This window comes from Barbus barbus, assembly GCF_936440315.1.
Source record: "Barbus barbus genome assembly, chromosome: 39".
Classification (NCBI taxonomy): domain Eukaryota; kingdom Metazoa; phylum Chordata; class Actinopteri; order Cypriniformes; family Cyprinidae; genus Barbus; species Barbus barbus.
The window spans coordinates 18,133,826-18,154,078 of NC_136717.1; the positions used below are offsets into that span (position 1 = coordinate 18,133,826).

At 39.6% G+C, this 20,253-nt stretch overlaps 1 protein-coding gene across 1 annotated transcript in view; it reads left to right on the plus strand.

Moving 5' to 3' along the window:
• grip1 (glutamate receptor interacting protein 1) overlaps positions 1-20,253 on the plus strand; it is a 269,102-nt gene that overhangs the window by 187,815 nt on the left and 61,034 nt on the right. Inside the window, exons 3-7 of the mRNA XM_079398707.1 lie at positions 3,958-4,093; positions 5,487-5,632; positions 6,465-6,548; positions 7,222-7,297; positions 9,453-9,598. Of these exons, the coding sequence (XP_079254833.1) occupies positions 3,958-4,093; positions 5,487-5,632; positions 6,465-6,548; positions 7,222-7,297; positions 9,453-9,598 (588 nt within the window). The remainder of the gene's footprint in view (positions 1-3,957; positions 4,094-5,486; positions 5,633-6,464; positions 6,549-7,221; positions 7,298-9,452; positions 9,599-20,253) is intronic.

Genomic DNA, 20,253 nt, shown 5'->3' on the forward strand with positions numbered 1-20,253 from the left:
CTAGATCAGTCTGCTATCGCAGATTAACGTTTTTTGTCACAGCTTGAAAAGTGATAACTGTTTTAACCTGTGTGTGCCTCAGCTGGCAGAGTAGATGTTTATACCTTGCCCTCTCCGTCATACACTCCATCTGTACTTTTATCTCTTGGTTTGTATCATTCTCGCATATGCTGTCTCAAGCTCTATCTTTCTGTCTCTTCCCATCAATACCTGTCTTATGGGCACAGCATTCCATCCCGCCACAGAAATCTGTTGGCTTTGAGAAAGCTGATGGCTAATCTTATCACCGTGGCAACATGGCAAGGCAACACTAACTCTGTGTGCCTCATTCAAACAGGAAAGGTGGGAGAGAGGACATGGAATGAAATGAGAGACCACGAGTAATGGGATCAACTTATCAACTTCCACACCTGTCCCAGTGTAGCCCTCAAAGCACCGCTCATTAGATCCCAGCGGCCCTTTTTCTTGCTCTGGGCCGAGATATTATGCTGAACCCTCAGTGAACTGAGAGAACCACGCTTTCCCCAGACAGCTTAAGACAGAGCTTGTAATATGAGCATGGCATACTGTGCCACAAATTGTTTGGATATTGGATGACCCCCAGTGGGCCCCCCGGTGCAGCTGCGTGACAGGGCTCACAACATGCATGAAGGATGCATTGGCTTGGAAGGTGTTTACGAAAAGGAAACAGTTCAGTAAGACATTTCACAATAAGAGCTTTGAAATGAAAAATACATACTTTTACTTTTAATTAGTATAACTACTATGCTTAGTTTTCTTTTCGGGTTAATTGTCATTGTCATTGTCATGTCAGAAAAACAATTATAAGATATTGTTATGTAACGTTGCAAGTATTTCTGCTGGAAATGCATCAATGTTTCTGGCCTCAGAAGGCATGTTATGTCAACCAAATCACTTTTTTTCCTGTCTTCCATATGTAAAGGGAGTTAATCTAATGCTGCCACAAACCTCCGAAAGACCCATAATTTATTCCTCACCCGAATGAGTGGAGAGAAGTGACAGCAACATTTATAATTCGCCCCACTGTAATTTTTTCGCTGTCAGGCGAATCCCCAGCCGTGCAAAGTTCTTTTTAATCAAATTATTTGATGAAAGCTGAAGGCAAATTGAGCAGTTCTTTTACAATTAATTATCAAAAGACTGGCACACAACACGAGGCTTATTATAGATTGAACTCTCGTTTGAATATTGATTCTCATTTTTTTCTCATGACAAGATGTTTTGCCTCTATCACTCCCAAACACACACACTAAATTATTCAGCAGTTCCTGTTGGCACATTATAAGTTTGATTTCTCTTTTAATTACTTTGCTGTCTTTGATATATATCAGAATGTTTGCACTGCAAGAGCCCTGCTCTGCTCCATAGGATTGCCTGGAGGTTCAGGTTCAGGCCAGACAGTGAGATCCATGCTAACCTCCCTCTGTCCCGGGTCATGTTTCGACATAGCTCCCTTCCCATGTCCATATGGCATCGGTATCGATCGGAGGCAGAGTGCAATGTCAAATATGTTTCTTCCTCTACTGAGGCTGCTGTGCGGGTGATTTGCATGCAAAGGGCATCAGAGCAGATATGGATTTTAAAGCAAAACTAAGCTGATGGATTTGTAACAGATACACAGATCCCATGATTTCATTGTCAATGCAGAAACTGTTCACCGCAAGGTTTGTGAAGCCTGACCTAACAGGTTGAAAGAGCATGCATGCTGAAATGGTCGTCCTCTAGACTGATATTGAAGCGTTGCAAGAAATGTTATGATGATCAGTTGAGTTCTGTTTGTGCTTATTTTAATCAGTTGTTCCATGAAGTATTGTTCTTTTTTCAGCTTTTCAAAATGCATCTTAATTAGGTCCCACCCGCTGTAACAAATCACAAAATTAAAAGTGAGGCTTCATTTTGGCATATTTGCATGTAATTACTGGACTTGGGTTGGTGTGAAATGTTTTCAAGTTCAAAATCAAGTCACACCCTTAATGTGCTTGCATGTTTTATCATGGCTGTCATTTCTAAGTACTTGTACCTGTCAATGGTGTTTACCCAGAAAATTTATGAAGCTTTTTTATTCGTAAAGAAGTGCAAGTGTCTTTCATTATAGCCTTTAAGCACCAAAGAGGCACTTTTTGTAGCCTGTGTCCCGTTATTGCCATCCTCCTGCAGTGAGATGCTCAGCAACTCTGTTCTGTCAGTAGCCTCAGGGGGGTTTAGAGCCTCGTCTCCCCTCACTATCTATCCTGCCACAGAAAGACATACTGAGAGAGGAAAGGAAAGTGAACAAACTCATATAAATCCGTCTTTTCCTTCCTCCAGTCAGGAGAGAGGGATTACAAATCCCTTATTTTTTATTTCTTCTCCAGCTTTGACAGCTGATGTAGAGATGGTAGGGTGTGAGAGAGGAAGGGAGAGAGCACCCTGCTTGCACAGATATGCAGTATTCTTAATGTGACTTTGACGATCCCACTGAGTGATTGAATGACAGCCAGTCGATAGGGGAGCGACGCGTCTGCCTGACCAGCAATGTCTGTGCAAGATGGTGAGAGAGACGATAAATATAAGACAAAATGATACAAGGGAGGCAGTTGAAAAAAAGTCCTAAAAATTTAAATGTTTATATGAAGGTAATTCAAACTATATAATAACCATAAAAATAAATGTATATGGTTATACAATAAAAATAGTTTGTGTATTCATTTATTTATGTACTTATTGCATTCATTCATTCATTCATGCACTTATATTAATCAAATCATTTTATTTATTTAAAAAAATGAACAATTAGAAATTAATAAATTTCTATATAATTATAAAATAATGTTATTTTATTTATTATTTTGTCCATTTATGTCATTTCACTGATAATTTTATGTAAATTCATGTAAATACATATATAATTTCACTGATATCTAGATGGATAGATATCAGTGAAATTATATATGTATTTACATGAATATATGAATATTCATAAAATTTATAAATATCTTTAATGGATAAACATAACATTTTTCTTAAATGTATGCATGCGTGTGTGTGTGTATTTATATATTATATATACGGAATAAATATACACAGTAAACACACACATTATGTAAACAAAAACTTATATTTTGAATGCGATTAATCGTGATTCATCGTTTGACAGCACTAAGTGTGTGTGTGTGTGTGTGTGTGTGTGTGTGTGTGTGTGTGTATATATATATACACACACACACACACACACACAGACTAGTCATCATTTGAAGTGGATCAAGACCTTTCATCAAAGTTGTCCTAAAACCAAAATGCATTCTTGTCTTAGGACAACTTTGATGAACTTTTTTAATCCACTTCAAATGTTGACTACTCTCTCTTTATACATATATAAGTAAATGTGTGCATATATAAATATTTTTGTTTATTTTTATAATTATTTTATAATTACATTTTGTGTGTGCACGCTGTATGTATATGTTAATTTATTATATTTTTATAATACATTTTTCATGCATTTTTATTAATCTATTTGCATTTGTTTTTTATTCATTTATGTATTCATTATTTTAATTATTGTTTTTAATTGATTTATTTTACTTACTGAATTGTAATTTTTCCAAGTGAGGATGTTCTCAGGTGTTGTCAAAGAAGGTTTTGTCGGTTTTAGCGCACCTGGGGACGTCTGTGTCCTCGACTTATTGCTAAGTGGGGATACACACGCACAAACACACACACTCTGAGCACTCTAGAGTGTATAACTAATTACCAGCTAGGGTAGAACGACAGAGAGATAAAGAGTGTGTGAGAGAGGGCCAGTCCGGGATGCCTGATCACAGTCATTTAGAGGAGAGTGGGGTATGGCAGCGGCTGGCCTCCTCTGCTCCTGTAACCCTCTCATCTCCTGTCTCTGCTCTTCCTCTCCCACCTCCCCCAATGACCCTCCTCCTCATCCCTCCCTGTGCTTCACAGATGAGTTTAAGGGCACCAGCACCGTGGAACTGATCAAGAAGGAAGGCACTACCCTGGGCCTGACAGTATCTGGAGGCATCGACAAAGACGGCAAGCCCCGTGTCTCCAACCTGCGCCAGGGCGGCATCGCTGCCAGGTCAGTATTAGTGAGGTTGATTTTGCAAAACATTGCTGCACTTTGAAAGTATTGCTGTGTTTTCATGATGTTAGACATCTCTGATTCGAAACTTGGGACACATATTTGGAAACAGTAATTGGTGCTGTTTGCTATCATCATTTGACATCAATGACATCTGACAGCTTTGGGTTTTTCCAGGCAAGAAAAAGTCCTTATACTTGCATTGAAAGAGGTACTCGAGTCATATCTAGAGAACATATCATTAATCTGTGGTAGACTTAAGTAAAGCACCTAGACCTAGCAACTACCCAAAATGCTCTAGCAACCCACATAGCACACTCATATTAACGTCACATTAGCATTGTTGTAGCTAGTTTTGTACTGCTAGCCAGCACCAATCTCATATTGTTTAGAAAATGTAAGAATTGACTTTCATTTCAGTTTTGTAGATGCTAGTGTTGCAAAAATTCACGTTCGAGGATTTGTGTTGTCAGTTTTTTGTTATCTTTTTGTTTATGCTAATGATTTTTGCACCAGCAGCAAGACAGCATCAATAGACGAGCCCAGAGAGATCAATGTGTGCTGGAGCATTGTCTAGATGTTGTGTGTGTGTGTGTGTGTGTGTGTGTGTGTGTGTGTGTGTGCACGCATTGTTTTTTCTGTACACACTGTGTGTGTGTGTGAATAAGGTAGACAGAATCTTTTAATCAATACTGCATAAGCCAGAACTCTTCTTCCATTTCCCTATTGGCTGTCAGGCATGGCAGACGGCCTACTGTTCGCTAGCGTATCAACCCTCTCCAAAAACACACCCACAATCCTCAGAAAATGGATCCATATTCATATCCCAGAACAAACACTGCACATGTCGTATAGTGAAGCCCACACATTGAATACACTCTTCTTCAGTCAAAGATTCTTTCTTCTTCAAATCCATTGTTTGGCTTTAAACGTTTCACTGCGTATCGACTGTTATATCTTATTACCTCAGAGACACTTGCCCTTATAATTTTACTCGAGCTGAAATAAACTGCCTAACATCACACTTGTTCTTTCAGAAACTGTTGACAATCAGGCTGCCTTGTAAACCGCGAGAGCTTTCAACTGAGTGCATGTGTGTCAGAGAGAGAGCGAGATGGAGACTGGAGCAGCCTGTCTTGATGCTTCCTTAGAACAAAGTGTTCCCTTCATGGGCTCAGATCAGCTATCAAAGCTCCTCCGAGCTCGACCTGACTCCATCTCCTCCTTATTTTCTGCCTGTCTTTATTTCTTCTCTTTCTTTGTTCGCTCCTTTCTCTCCTCCTGCCTGTTTACTGTGTTCTCTCAAACTTCTTTCGGTTATGCAATTTCCTCCTCTCATATTTTCTCCAGCAAATGTATAGAATCTATTTCTTGGTCTGTTTCTTTGCAGGAGTGACCAGTTGAACGTAGGGGACTATATAAAGTCTGTGAATGGAATCAATTTGACAAAGTTTCGTCATGATGAGATTATTAGTCTGCTGAAGAATGTGGGGGAGAGGGTCGTCCTGGAGGTCGAGTACGAGCTACCGCCTGTCTGTGAGTGAGATTACTGAGTGATAATAACACGGCTGGAATACTTGACTCTGATTGGTCCGTGGCATCATTCTGCAAGTAAATGTCGTATAATAAACTGTATGCTAAACAAACACAGCTGAATGTTGTCCTAGGAAACCGATTTCCTACGTACAGAATCATTTCATATACAATGTAATTTATACTAATGCTCAATATAATATAATATAATTTATTTATTTATATTTTATATGAACAATTGTTCATGTTTTTGTGTGTATAAAATTGTATAAATACATAAAATACAATTCATGTGTATAAACAGTTTTTACTATTTGATAAAGGGAATTTATGTACATGTGGGTGTATATGTATTTATTTATACACACACATTTATTTATTTGTATTTTTAAGTAAATAATTGCATTTATAAACATACACACACATACATATTTTACATTATATGTTAAGTTTTGATTGCTTCCATTGTCCCCATTTATAGGACACTTTGGATAAAAGCGTCTGCTAAATGTAAATGTACAATTGAATAATATCATGTATAGAACTGTATGGATTTTTTTTTTTTCAATTTGATAAAATCATTTTTTTCTTCTAAATTAAGTCCTTAATCTTCTAAAATGTAAACTTATTTGAAACAAACAAGCGTCAATGATATGACAAAATCCTATTCAGAAAATACAAAATAGCAACAAAATGAGACGTGTTTTATAACAGCATTCTTACGCTGTTTCCTCATTCTCAGTGACGTAAATGGCTATTTAGTTTGTTCATTTATGTGTTCTGGTCTTGCATTGAGATCTTGGCAGATCTTTGAACTGTTCGTTTCCTTCCTCAGCTGTACAGGGCTCAGGGGTCATGTTCAAAAGCGTGGAGGTGACGTTGCACAAAGAAGGCAATACATTCGGCTTCGTCATCAGAGGTGAGTGCCTCTGTAGACTTCTTCATATCCCAGTTCAAATGTCTTTGAGCTCACCTCATCAACACGCTTTTCATTCACATCTACATCAAACAAAAAAAGCCAATTTTTCTCTGAAGATTTCTTTCACTGCCCTTGAGAACGGTGAAAAGAGATGAAGCAGCTTTCAGTCGTGCCGCTAACGCTCAATTTCCAAATATTTACAAAGCAGCATTTTAGACTTCATTAAAAGAAATAGAGCGTTTTTTCAGATCCATCTAGAGTAGGAAGTCTTTTGAAGAGAGAGAAGGAAAATATGGTTTCCTGCCAAGGTCTTGGTTAGCTTTGCTCCTTTTCTCAAATCGGTCTCAAAGAGGCATTTTGAGGACTTTCTTTTCATCTTTGAGACTCCATTTGTGAATTCAATGGTATGCAATTTTATAGTGAGCAGAGGCTTTAAAAATGTATAATCTGGTGCTTTTATTGAGAATGATATGGAAATTTCAGTGACGTGAGCAAATGGCTCTTGGGCTGTGCCACTAAGCTAGTATCTGGAGTTGTGATTTACCTCATTGGCTAAGTGTACAGTAGGTTAAACTGTATAGTGTTGAGTAAATATCCTGGAGTGTAAATGCAAGGTTTCTCTCTATGGTTACATTTGTTAAATGTGTCAAAACAAGTTTTTTCCATGATGTAGGAGGCGCCCATGAAGACAGAAACAAATCTCGCCCAGTTACCATAACAACAATCAGACCTGGCGGTCCAGCTGACAGGTAAGTTGGTCCTGAACTGGATTCATCAGCCCTGACATTAAAGCTCTTTTCCAAACCATAAAGGGCATCCTAAATGAAATGGAGTGAGAAGTGACTGATTAGAGACTCACAATTGATTTGTTTGGTGTTAGCCTTTTGCTAAGCTAATGTCACGATACTCTAATAAGCATGAAATAGCACTCACAATAATTAAATGACACCGTCCTTCTTTAAAATCTTAAAACCTTCTTTAATCCCTAAGCTGTTTTGCTCATTTTAGATGGTGTGGGCTAGTTTAAGCTGTATTTATCTGGTGTAAACTGCTCTCCAAGCTGGTTTAGCTGGGCGGCCAAGCTTAAACGGCTGAAAAGAGGCCTAAATTCCTTTAAAATCCACAAATTTTGACCATTTTGACCATCTAAGTCTGGTTTAATGTTTTTCAGGGTGACTTATAAATATGTAAGTATATCAGTAATCTTTATTCAGCCTTTATCTTCTCCCAGGATTATAGGATTTCTGTCCCTAAGGATACAGCTTTATAAATTGGCCAAAAAAAGGTATCGGAAGGGTTAGCATAATTAATTTCCTTATTTTATGGATAGGCATTAAAAATGCAGCTGTGATTTGTCTGTAGGCAGTTTACTGGGTTTTGGAAAAGTGTTTAAAAATGAGTCACTAGTAGCAATTATCATGCTTGTTTTTATTGTTATTTTTCAGTTACTGACATTTAGCAAGTTTCATTAAAGGGTGAAATGCTTCTTTTTAACCCATGCACATGCTTGTTTCTATCTGTGTTACCTCGTAATGGGTTGGGCTTTTATCTTAACTGGTATAGCATAGTTGAACTGTAGTCATTTTTGTGAAATAGCAAGAAATTGCTTGATGAAAATATTGTTTCCCAGTCGGAGTTCCTTTCGGAACCGGAATAGATTGCCCCGCAACTTCAGCACTCGTTTGAGAATTGCAAATGGACCAGCGTGATATTTCACTCGCTCTGGCGTTTGAACTGCTCTGTTATTAGCGTCATTACATGCCAGCCCGTCTCTCCCTTTCCCCACAACCCTTATCAATATTCATTTGGCATACTGGTAATTTCATTTCTTACCGAGAGAGTATTCCTATTTCTTTTGTTCAGTGGCATGGCTCCTGTTTTTCTGGGTGAATATTGTGTTCCGTTCCTCTGCAATTTGGTATTGACTGGCCTCTGACATCTTGCAGTCACAGAGAATGGCCCCCTTGGAAAATAAAAACAGCAAATTTCATTTCGTTTGAGTCATAAATCAAGCCTCTAACCAAAACTCGCCTCTTGTGGTGCATCCTGTTATTCCGAGGTTAAAATGTTTTTTTGAAACTGTCTTCCCATAAAGCTCAATAGTCTGACATAACCAGACTTAAATAGAAAGATTGTAATGCCTTTATTGTCACTTTTGATCACTTTGATGCAATTCTGCTGAATAAAAGTTTTAGTATTTAGATACTCGCATATCATCTTACTGACCCCAAACTTTAAACCATTAACAATCTGCTGGTGGCTATCTAATTTGCTTGCTAGTAAACTATCTTAAATAAAACAGACTAAAGAATTGATACTACTACCTTGGAAAGCCTAAGAAAATCCAGTTATTAATTCTTCCTGAAAAGCAATCATTGTTGCAGCCGTATCTCATAAACACACTTTTGTTTCCAGGCAGACTGATAAAAAAAAGCAGAGATGTCAGCCAATCAGATTGGCACTAAATAGATCAGCTAGAATATGCCAGTTTTGTGTGCTGTGTGCATCAGACAGTTCAAGAACGTTGAGTACCAGACGCTCTAATAGAGATGGTCAAATTTTCCCCATATTCTTGAGTACTTAGGAAAGGTACATGAGTTCCCTTTTATATCTATTGAGCTTCAGTATGGTTCCTGGCTCTAACAGTTTAGGAATTACTGTGGTTTCGGAAAAGTCTCTGGTGTGTTGAACACAGACGTAACCTGCCTGCCATGATAACAGATGGAATGTGTGGAATTGCAAAGCCTGTAACCTTTCTGGCATTTTAAAGGCTTATTGTTACAAGCAAACAAGCAGAGGACACACAATACAAATGCTATTGTGTCTCTATGTACCACATATTTCTTCTGTAATTCAGATAGGCCATTTCCGTCTTCATTGTGTTTTGTTTTCTCTCTCTCTCAGGGAAGGTACCATCAAACCCGGCGACAGGCTGCTCAGTATTGACGGAATTCGTCTGCATGGAGCATCTCACGCAGAGGCCATGAGCATCCTCAAACAATGCGGCCAGGAAGCCACCCTTCTCATAGAGTATGATGTGTCAGTCATGGGTAAGGACACACCCACTTCACTCCGCCCCCAGATAATTCACATTTATTTTTATCCAAAAAGACTTCTAATTAATTACTTGAGGAAAATACAGATGGGATTTATCATAAAGGAGATAGCAATATTATTTATCCAAAATTATTTCGTGAAACTCTAGATGGTGCAGTCCGAACTCAGTCTGACATAATGACATCATTATTCACATGGCACAGCTGATTGGTTCTTTTCGTATTAGCAGCCAATGAGTTTGCTGCTCAACATTTCAAATACTCAGCAAGTGCTTGCAGACACCCTCCACCTTCCCCCAGCTCCACCTGTATAGATCTGCTATGGGGTAACTTCACGTATATTATATATGGGAGCTATTTCATATGTTATATGTGCAGCAGCAGTATGTCTTACATGCTCACAGTGGCAATTTTTATTTTCAGTTTTTATTGTAATATTTCAGTATTAATAGGTTTACATTGCTAGACAAATGAAATAGCAGAAGAGAGGGAAATTAAAAATATATTTTTTATTTTGTTATATGTGTGTGGTGATGGTGTTATAAAAAATTATTTGATGTTGATAAAAGTGTTAATTAAAATTCTATTTACTCACACTTATTACCTAAACTAATTAAAATGATCTCTAAAATGTTTTTGTTCCTTTTAATTTTATTTAGCTTTTGTTTGTAGTGTAGTACACATTTGTAGTTTCAGTTTTATCTTTTTTTTTTTGCAAACTCTGATTTTAATTTCAATTTTAGTTACAATTATGTTAATAATTGTTTTGTTCCCTTCAAGGACTTTTAATAGTTTTCCTTAATGGCCGTAACTTTGTCAAGAAGGTGCCCTTCGTGGTTTGTTGAAGACCAGTTGTTCTGGAACATCTGTTGAGGTCTTATCGTTACCATTACAGTAATTGTAAACACATATCGACTGAAAACAGCAATTACAGAACGTAGCATTTTAGCAATTTTGAAAAAAATCACACAATTATTTTGTTATCCAGCTCTTGAATGTCGATATGTTTTTGTAGCATTTGTAAATGTCAGAGAAAACATGCTGTGGATAATGACAGAGTGTCAACAAGCTGAATGAGGTGCACAAAAACAAGAAAGAGGTTGACAGCCAGTGAGCTGAACTGAAATGAAAAGGAAATTCTCTAATATTTGAAGTGGCCCATGGCTGTAACTCATCTTTCCGATGTCTTTGTTGGGCTCTGACCCGGAAGTGATAGATTCTCTTTCTGCTGTGCCCAGTGGAAAGTCACATCCTGCTTCACTGCACTGATATGCCCTTCCATTTGAACAGCACTGTCCGAACAGCATAACACGCTAACTACCCCACAGTGCCTGTTCGACTGTGTTTTTGGTCAATGCACTTTCCTTTCAGTTTAAGTCTTGCTGTGTAACTTAAAGATTATTCTGTCCTGGATTTCTGTCTGAAATAAAGCTCTTTCTCCCCACCTAAAATAATTTATATCCTCTTCCTACCCTCTTCTCCTCACCTCACACTCTTTCTTTCTGTTTTTTCAACTCTCCTGCTCGGTGCAGTGTGTGTTCAATGGTGTGGAAGACTGAAAAGTGTGACTCATTTTTGACAATCAGCTCTTTTGAACAATTTATTTCAATGAACCGTTTCAAAAAATTATTCAGCATACGCTGTTGTGTCATTAGTATCGGCTTGTTTGTTAACAAACTCATTACGAATCAGATGTTTTGAAAAAAGCTGATTCTCTGTTCAGAAAGTCAGTCAGTTGTTGATTCGTAATCCACTCTGAACAATTCAGTCCGATTTATGAGTGAATTGTTCAGATTGTTTTATAAACCGATTCTGATGTTTCACTAAAAAGGCCAACTCAAAAGAATGATTCATTTATTTAGAAATTTCATTGAAAAAAAAAAAAACAATTGATGAAACAGCTTTCTGTTTTTATATGGCAAATGTGTATGAGCAACCTGAATATATTGTTGCATTGATTACTTTTGCAATGAATCACTGAACAGTGGTAAATGTGATCGCTCCCTTTCTGTAAAATATATAATCTATGATTGCTTTCAGTATACATCCAATAAAATATTCATATATGCACAATTATAGTCAGAAAGAGGCCAGCTTTATTTATGAGTCCATGACAGACGTCATTGACTTTGGCTCTCAGCGATTGGCTGCTGGCCAGCTTTTTTCATATCTCATTTGCATAATATTGAGCATTATCTCATCTATTTGATACCGCTTGCTCTGCTCCACAATCTTCCATCGAGAAGGAACTAAAAATGGCTGCTCAGCTCTGCACCAGTGGACACATACAGTAACGATGTTTGATTAAAACTAATCGCCAGAGACCAAGCATGCATTGTGCATTCATCACAATTTACAACCCCCCTTCCTCCCATCGCCACACGCTCCTCCAGCCCTTCATGGCAACACGAACGCTCCTCACGAGCCCCTCGATCAAGCCCTCATCAGTGCGATGCGTTTAACGGTGGCACGTTGATCACTAAGCCTCTGTCACCCAAATGGCATCCATGTGATTGAACAATTTCCCCACCTCTGGTTTTATTAATGGATAGTCCATTCCTTGTTGTTTAGCTGGTGTCAGGTGGGTCTGCGAGGCTTGGCAGAAAGGTGAAGGTGGAACTCAGGGGCTGGAAAAAGGGGTTTAATCATAATCAGCTGTCATGGCAGCTCAATGATATCACTTGGATCCCATTTAGCATGTTTAGCTATCTCACAGTTCCACAAGAGATGTGCAGGTTGGTCATTTTGTCTACCCAGACAATCTACCCGGCAGCCAATTTTCAGTCAGTTTCCTGTTCAGTGATTCTGTTGGTCTTAAAAAGTCTTAATTGGCCTTTCCACAAATTAAGCCCTAAAAAAAAGGTATTAAATCAGAGCAGAAAGTCTAAAATTGTCTAGAAATTTCATTAAATGCTGCATGCACAGCAATATATGCAAGTATTTATGTATGTATATGTATGTATTTTTGTTTTGTTTTCCAATACAAATATCTAAACAGCCTTAAATTTACTTGAGATGCAGATTGAACATGAGCTCTTGTTATCTGAGAAATTAAACAAGTGTTTATGCTAAAAACATGAACATATACCTGTCGGTAGGTTGAAGACTTTTCCCCTTTGCGTTTAGTTGATTTTTGTGAGCCTATTGGCAGGTATTTGCTCTCAATTTATTTTGATCCATTTCTGATAAAACAAGTCTTCTTATTTTGTCAAGCAAGTCTTTAGACATTTACACTGGAAAACGAGACAAAAATACAGATGAATAATACAGTGGTGTGAAAAAGTGTTTGGCCCCCTTGCACTTTAGTGTTTTTACTTTAATGTTTCAGATCATCAAACAAATTTAAATATTAATCAAAGATAACACAAGTAAACACAACATGCAGTTTTTGAATGAAGTTTTTTATTATGAAGGGAAAACAAAATCCAAACCCACATGGCCCTGTGTGAAAAAGTGCTTGCCCCCTAAACCTAATAACTGGTTGGGCCACCCTTAGCAGCAACAACTGCAATCAAGCGTTTGCGACAACTTGCAATGAGTCTGTTACAGCGCTGTGGAGGAATTTTGGCCCACTCATCTTGGCAGAATTGTTGTAATTCAGCCACATTGGAGGGTTTTCGAGCATGAACCGCCTTTTTAAAGTCATGCCACAGCATCTCAATAGGATTCAGGTCAGGACTTCGACTAGGCCACTCCAAAGTCTTCATTTTGTTTTTCTTCAGCCATTCAGAGGTGGATTTGCTGGTGTGTTTTGGATCATTGTCCTGCTGCAGAACCCAAGTTTTTACGCCGGATGTAATGGGACACACACCTTCCAAAAAGTTCAACTTTTGTCTTGTCAGTCCACAGAATATTTTCCCAAAAGGCTTGGGGATCATCAAAATGTTTTCTCGGACAAAACTGAAACGAGCCTTTGTTCTTTTTGCTCAGCAGCGGTTTTCATCTTGGAACTCTGCCACGTAGGCCATTTTTGCCCAGTCTCTTTCTTATGGTGGAGTCATGAGCACTGACCTTAACTGAGGCAAGTGAGCCCTGCAGTTCTTTAGGTGTTGTTGTGGGCTCTTTTGTGACCTCTTGGATGAGTCGTCGCTGCGCTCTTGGGGTAATTTTGGTCGGCCGGCCACTCCTGGGAAGGTTCACCACTGTTCCATGTTTTCGCCATTTGTGGATAATGGCTCTCACTGTGGTTCGCTGGAGTCCCAAAGCTTTAGAAATGGCTTTATAACCTTTTCCAGACCGATAGATCTCAATTACTTTCTCATTTGTTCCTGAATTTCTTTGGACCTCAACATGATGTGTAGCTTTTGAGGATCTTTTGGTCTACTTCACTTTGTCAGGCAGGTCCTATTTAAGTGATTTCTTGATTGCGAACAGGTGTGGCAGTAATCAGGCCTGGGTGTGGCTAGAGAAACTGAACTCAGGTGTGATAAACCACATGATTTAACAGGGGGTGGGGGGCAAACACTTTTTCACACAGGGCCATGTGGGTTTGGATTTAGTTTTCCCTTCATAAAAAGAATCCTTCATTTCAAAACTGCATGTTGTGTTTACTTGTGTTATCTTTGATTAATATTTAAATTTGTTTGATCTGAAACAAAGTGTGACAAACATGCAATAAAATAAAAAATCAGGAAGGGGGCCAACACTTTTTCACACCACTGTATATTTTTTGCTGTGTGATCAGAAGGTACAGTAAATGTTATTTCCATATTTTACTGTTTGAGAGCATAGCTATTCAAGCCTTATTTTTTCATAAAATGAATTAAAAAGTATAACGGAGATCAGTTGGAGGTTGTATTTTTAAACTTTGAAGCATAGGCTAATGCAAGAAATTTACTGTACATTTAGATATTATATTGGCATATTGTGTTCCATTCAATTTATTTCTTACATTTTTCTTTACTTCGTCCTAAAAAAGGTTTTCCTAAGTCTTAAATTTACCTTCATAAAACCTGTAGAATTCCTATGTTCAGATTATAATATTCCAAACAAAATACCACCATACTGTAAGTAAATTTTGGCACATTTGCATGTAGTTAATGGACTCTTGAACATTGTTGAATGCTTTAAAACAATCACAGTTCTTTGTTGCTTGGGTACTTGTTCCCACACTCTTAAAAAATAAAGGTGCTTCACGATGCCATAGAAGAACCTTTTTGTCTAAATGGTTCCATAAAGAACCTTTAACATCTGAAGAACCTTTCTGTTTAACAAAAGGTTCTTTGTGGTTCTTCAGATTATGAAAAGGTAAGAAAGAGATGGTTATTCTATGGCATTGCTTGAAGAACCTTTTGAAGCACCTTTATTTTTAAGAGTGCATCCTGAGCTTTCACACTGCTGTTTAACATTATAAACACATCACCACATGTTTGAGACTTTGAGTCCTGCTTTACAGACCCAAACAGCATCTTCTAGACTAGCGCAGGAGTTTCCCCAGTGTGTTGGCATTTTGCGATAGCAGCAAGTATGTTTACCGCAAACGCAGGGAGGAAGTTGACACACCTGACAGCCGACAGCTGTACACCCGCTCTAACTAAAGACCGGCTGCTCCTTCTGTCCACTCCACACATGACAGCAGGAGCTATTTCTCTTTGTAATGGGCGTGTTGGGAACGGGCTGGAAGAGCGGACGTGTGACACGTGTTTACGTGTGGTGTTTCCTCCATGCTCTGAAGACGTATGGTGTAATCAGGTCTTTTAGTGTGGTCCATTACTAAACTGAGATATTGAATTACCTCCGTTAGACTTTAACAGGTCTAACCGCAGTTGCTCACCCTCCTTCACAGTAATGAGGTGCGTGTACGTGTGTGTGTGTGGGTTTTTTTTTCTTCCAGGTGTTCGGGCACTTAAGCCACACTTACAAATGTATGTAATTTCATACATTGCATTAGAAGCAAAATATCAAATTAAGTTGTTAGCATAGTGGTGTAAATGTGATTCTTAGTGGATGTATAAAGGCAATCAGTTCAAATTCACACAGGTGCCGTAGCAGACAAACCACAGGGGTATTCACACTCACCTAAATTTGCCATAAAAAAAAAGCTTTTCAAGAAGTCATAATATTATGAGAGAAATTGTGAAATAGAAATATTTTCAGATCAGAAATCACAAAACTATTATTATGCTGTGTAATTTTAAGAAATATAATGCTCTGTCTTATGCTCTAAATTAGAAGTTATTTTTAAAGTCTGTCACGACTACCTAGCTCACAGTAGCAATGACATAGGGGAGACCACACCGTTTGTTATATAAATCCAAAATAATTTATTAAAACATTAAATCAATAAATGTATCAAGTCAGTAAATGAAAAAGCAAAAGAAAACTAATCAAAAGTGTAGTGCAAATCAGTCAAGTGTAGACTATGTGTACTGCAACGAAGACAAATAGAAATAGGAGTAGGATGGTGCTGGTGCTGGTGCTGCCAGCCAGCCAGAAGACCAGAGCAGAGACGCGCAGCTCTGAGCAGACTCCGAGCACACAGAACCACTGGCAGGTGGTGTTTTTAAACAGTCCCGCCCATCAGCTACTGTCCGATGGACCGAAAACAAACAGCTCCCCCTTCAGATTGGGGGGAGAGAGACGGCCCAAACATATTCTGTCCATGGTGGAGTGAGCACACCCAACACGGCAAAGCCGGGCGTGACATCACTCCCCCCACAAAACAGAGACCCATATGGGACTCTATAAAACTACATTCTACTCATTACACCATTCCCCCTAATCAATACTAAAAACAGAAACAAACCCAATGAACTACACCCAAAAAACAATAAATGACTAAAACCAATACCCTTTTTAACCAGTTACCCCGAAAGACTAATGTTAGACTAAACTAAACTCATCACCCTTAACCCACACTCTCAATACAACAGCTACCACTGGAAATGACCAAACTCACCCCCCCCCCCCCCCAGCCCACCTAATCCCCCCCCCCCCTTCTTCCCACCCAGCAGATCCTGACGTCTGGATAGCAATTTAAGAATGGAAAGACAGGAGACAAGAGAAAAAGAACCAGAGACCGAAGAAGAGATAAACACCCTCTTAACAGTCATCAAGAGCCCGCGACAACGCATCAGCCATGACGTTGTCGGACCCCTTGATGTGCCTGATAGACAAGTTATAAGGCTGTAGAAAAAGAGCCCAGCGCATAAGGCGCTGGTTTGTATTTTGAAGAGAAGAGAGGAAAGTAAGAGGATTGTGGTCAGAGAAAACCACCACAGGGTGTAACCCACCACCAACATAAACCTCAAAATGTTGTAGTGCCCAAATAAGGGCCAGGGCCTCCTTTTCAATGGTTGAATAGTTAAATTGGTGACGATTAAATTTCCGAGAAAAATAGGAAATTGGTCTATCTATTCCATTCTCATCCTTTTGAAGAAGAACGGCACCTGCTCCTACCTGGCTGGCATCTACTTGCAGCTGGAAGGGCTCCTCCAGCCTAGGAGCAGCCAGGACAGGTGCAGAACTCAAAAGAGACTTAGCATTTTCAAATGCATGTTGGCAATCTGAAGTCCAATTGAATTTAACCGAACCCTTCAACAGGTTAGTTAGTGGAGCAACGACAGATGAAAAATTACAGCAAAAGTTCCTGTAATACCCTATCATGCCAAGGAAGCGCATCAATTCTTTCTTAGTAGCAGGACGTGGGAATTTATCAATGGCCAGGACCTTCATTCTCACTGGCCGAACGTTCCCTTGTCCGACCACCTTTCCCAGATACACCACTGTAGCCCGAGCAAACTCACACTTTGCCAAGTTTACAGTGAGGTTTGCAGCCGCAAACCGCTCAAATAATGAACGTATACGGGCAAGGTGGACCGTCCACGTGTCTGAATAACAGACCACATCATCAATATACACAGCGCACCCCTCCAGTCCCGCAACTACTCGATTCATGAGCCGCTGGAAACTGGAGGGGGCGTTGCGCAACCCAAAAGCCATTCTTGTATAGGAGTAGAGTCCCGATGGCGTTATAAAGGCAGAGATCTCTTGTGCCCTAGGAGTAAGAGGAACCTGGTAATAACCCTTTAACAAGTCAAATTTGCTCACATAACGAGCCGCACCGACTTGATCCACACAATCCTCTATCCTAGGCAGTGGATACGAGTCTGGTTTTGTTACACAATTTACTTTTCTGTAATCCGTGCAAAATCTGTACGTCTGATCAGGTTTTTTGACTAATAAACACGGGGCGAAGCCCAACTAGAGTATGACTGTACAGCAAGACCATTTTCCAAAAGATATTGAACACTATCATCCAGACTTTTACGCTTATCAGGACCAGTGCAATAAAACCTCTGACGAATTGGCTTTGCATCACCAACTTCTATGTCATGCTCGATTAAAGTTGTACAGGTCGGAGTATCTGAAAACAGACAAGAAAATTCAAAGATTAAAGCTTTCAATTCTGCTTGCTGTTGCAAATCCAAATGATCTAAAACTCCCTCTAATTTGGCCAACGTCTCTGAATTATTGAGACGAGCATGCAACATGGAATCGTCAGGGCCTCGCACATCATCCTCTAACTCTGGAGAAGCTACGACCGTGCTTGCTACGACCAAGACAGAAGATTCACCCTTACAACTAGGCGACTGTGACGATGCATAATATGGCTTAAGTAAATTGATATGACATAATTGTGTCGCCCGCCTACGATCAGGCGTAGCAACCACATAATTGGTCTCTGACACTTGACGAACCACACTGTAAGGCCCTGAATACTTTGCACCAAAAGGAGAACCAGGTATCGGCAACAATGCCACCACCTGATCCCCTGGGCTAAAGACACGAGCTTCTGTTTTACGGTCATAATTTCGCTTCATTTTTCTTTGGGCATCAGTCAAATTTTCAGTTGCCATTTTACATGCTAAAAGTAACCTGCGACGGAAACCATACACATAACTGGACAAACTCTTAGGTGGTTCAGATGAATCCAAATCACCTGATAACACAGACAATGGGGTACGAACTTTGTGACCAAATACCAAATCATTAGGACTAAAACCTGTGCTTTCTTGCACAACCGCTCTAGCCGCCAACAATAGCCATGGTAGACCATCCTCCCACTCCCGTTTCATCTCTATGCAGTATGCACGCAATAGAGACTTAAGAGTGGCGTGGAACCGCTCCAAAACCCCTTGACTTTGCGCATGGTACGCGCTACTCAAGTTGTGCTGGATACGTAGCTGTTTCAAAGCTGCTACAAATGTTTTTGATGTAAAATTTGAACCTCGATCACTTTGAATGATTCTGGGAAGACCAAATATTGAAATAAACTGCGACAATGATTTCACCACAGACCTTGTAGTAATGGTCCTCAAAGCATACACAGCAGGATATCGAGTCGCCTGGCACATGATGGTAAACAAATAAACACAGCCTGATTTTGACTGGGGCAAGGGGCCCACACAATCAATGACCAAATGCTCGAAAGGCTTACCAACAGACAGAATGGGCTGTAAAGGCGCAGGCTTAATGACAGCATTTTGCTTACCTGCCACCTGACAGACATGACACGTTTGAACAAACCGTGCAACATCCCTCTTTATCCGTGGCCAGTAGCAATGTTTTAACAATTGATTGTATGTTTTCTTTACCCCAAAATGACCCGCTGTTTCCCCATGAGCTGTTTTTAGTGCCACTTCACGAAACTTTTCAGGCATCACCACCTGCAAAATCTGCTCTCTCACCTCAGTTTCCGCAGTAGGTGACCACCTTCTTAGCAACAAGCCATCCTTCACAAAATAACAGCGATCTAAATTGTCATCTGCAGTCAAATCAAAATATTTTTGTAAGCTCTGATCACTCTTTTGAGCCTCAGCAATGTCAGATCGAGACAAAGGTACTGGTAACTGCGGAATAAATACCTGAGCAGACGTGTGCTTCGATACATCAGACGAGTCTGCATCCCGCTTATGCGCCATAGGGCGCGTCACAGCGCATGCCGTAAAAACCTCTGGAAAATCTTTTTGACACCTATCTGACTCATCCAATAAAGAAGCTCCAGTCTTAACCACGGGAGACGGTAAGACCTGATCAAGAAAAACACGATCATGAGCCAAATTATTACCCACAATCAGATCAATTCCCTCTATAGGTAAAGAAGGACGCACCGCAATGGTTACTTCCCCACTCACAAAACCAGAAAACAACTGAATTTTGTGCAGAGGCACTGGAAATGACTGGAGACCAATTCCCCGTATTAACACACAATTTTGGGTATCAGACTCAGACGAGAAAGGCAAAACAGATTGACAAATAAAACTTTCTGATGCTCCAGTATCACGCAGAATTTTCACTGGAACGCGATGTGCGTCTCCAACCAATGCCACAAAACCCTCCGTGACAAACGGTGCATAATCCGTTATACTAGATGCAGGAAATTCAAGATCATCACATTGTACATTGCTCAAACCTTTATCAACTGACACTATACATTGTGCACGATCCAATGTCTTTGCTGGAATTTTCTTAGCTTTACTCCCTGAGCGCACAGCAGGACCAGATGAGGCGCAAAGGCCAACTTTTCCTCCATCACCCTTCCCCCGATTACGCTCCAATAACGCCGGGCAATTTTTTTTCCAATGATTTTTCCCAAAACAGTAATTACAGTCTGTTTTAAGATCGAAATCCAATGGTTTACCACGTGT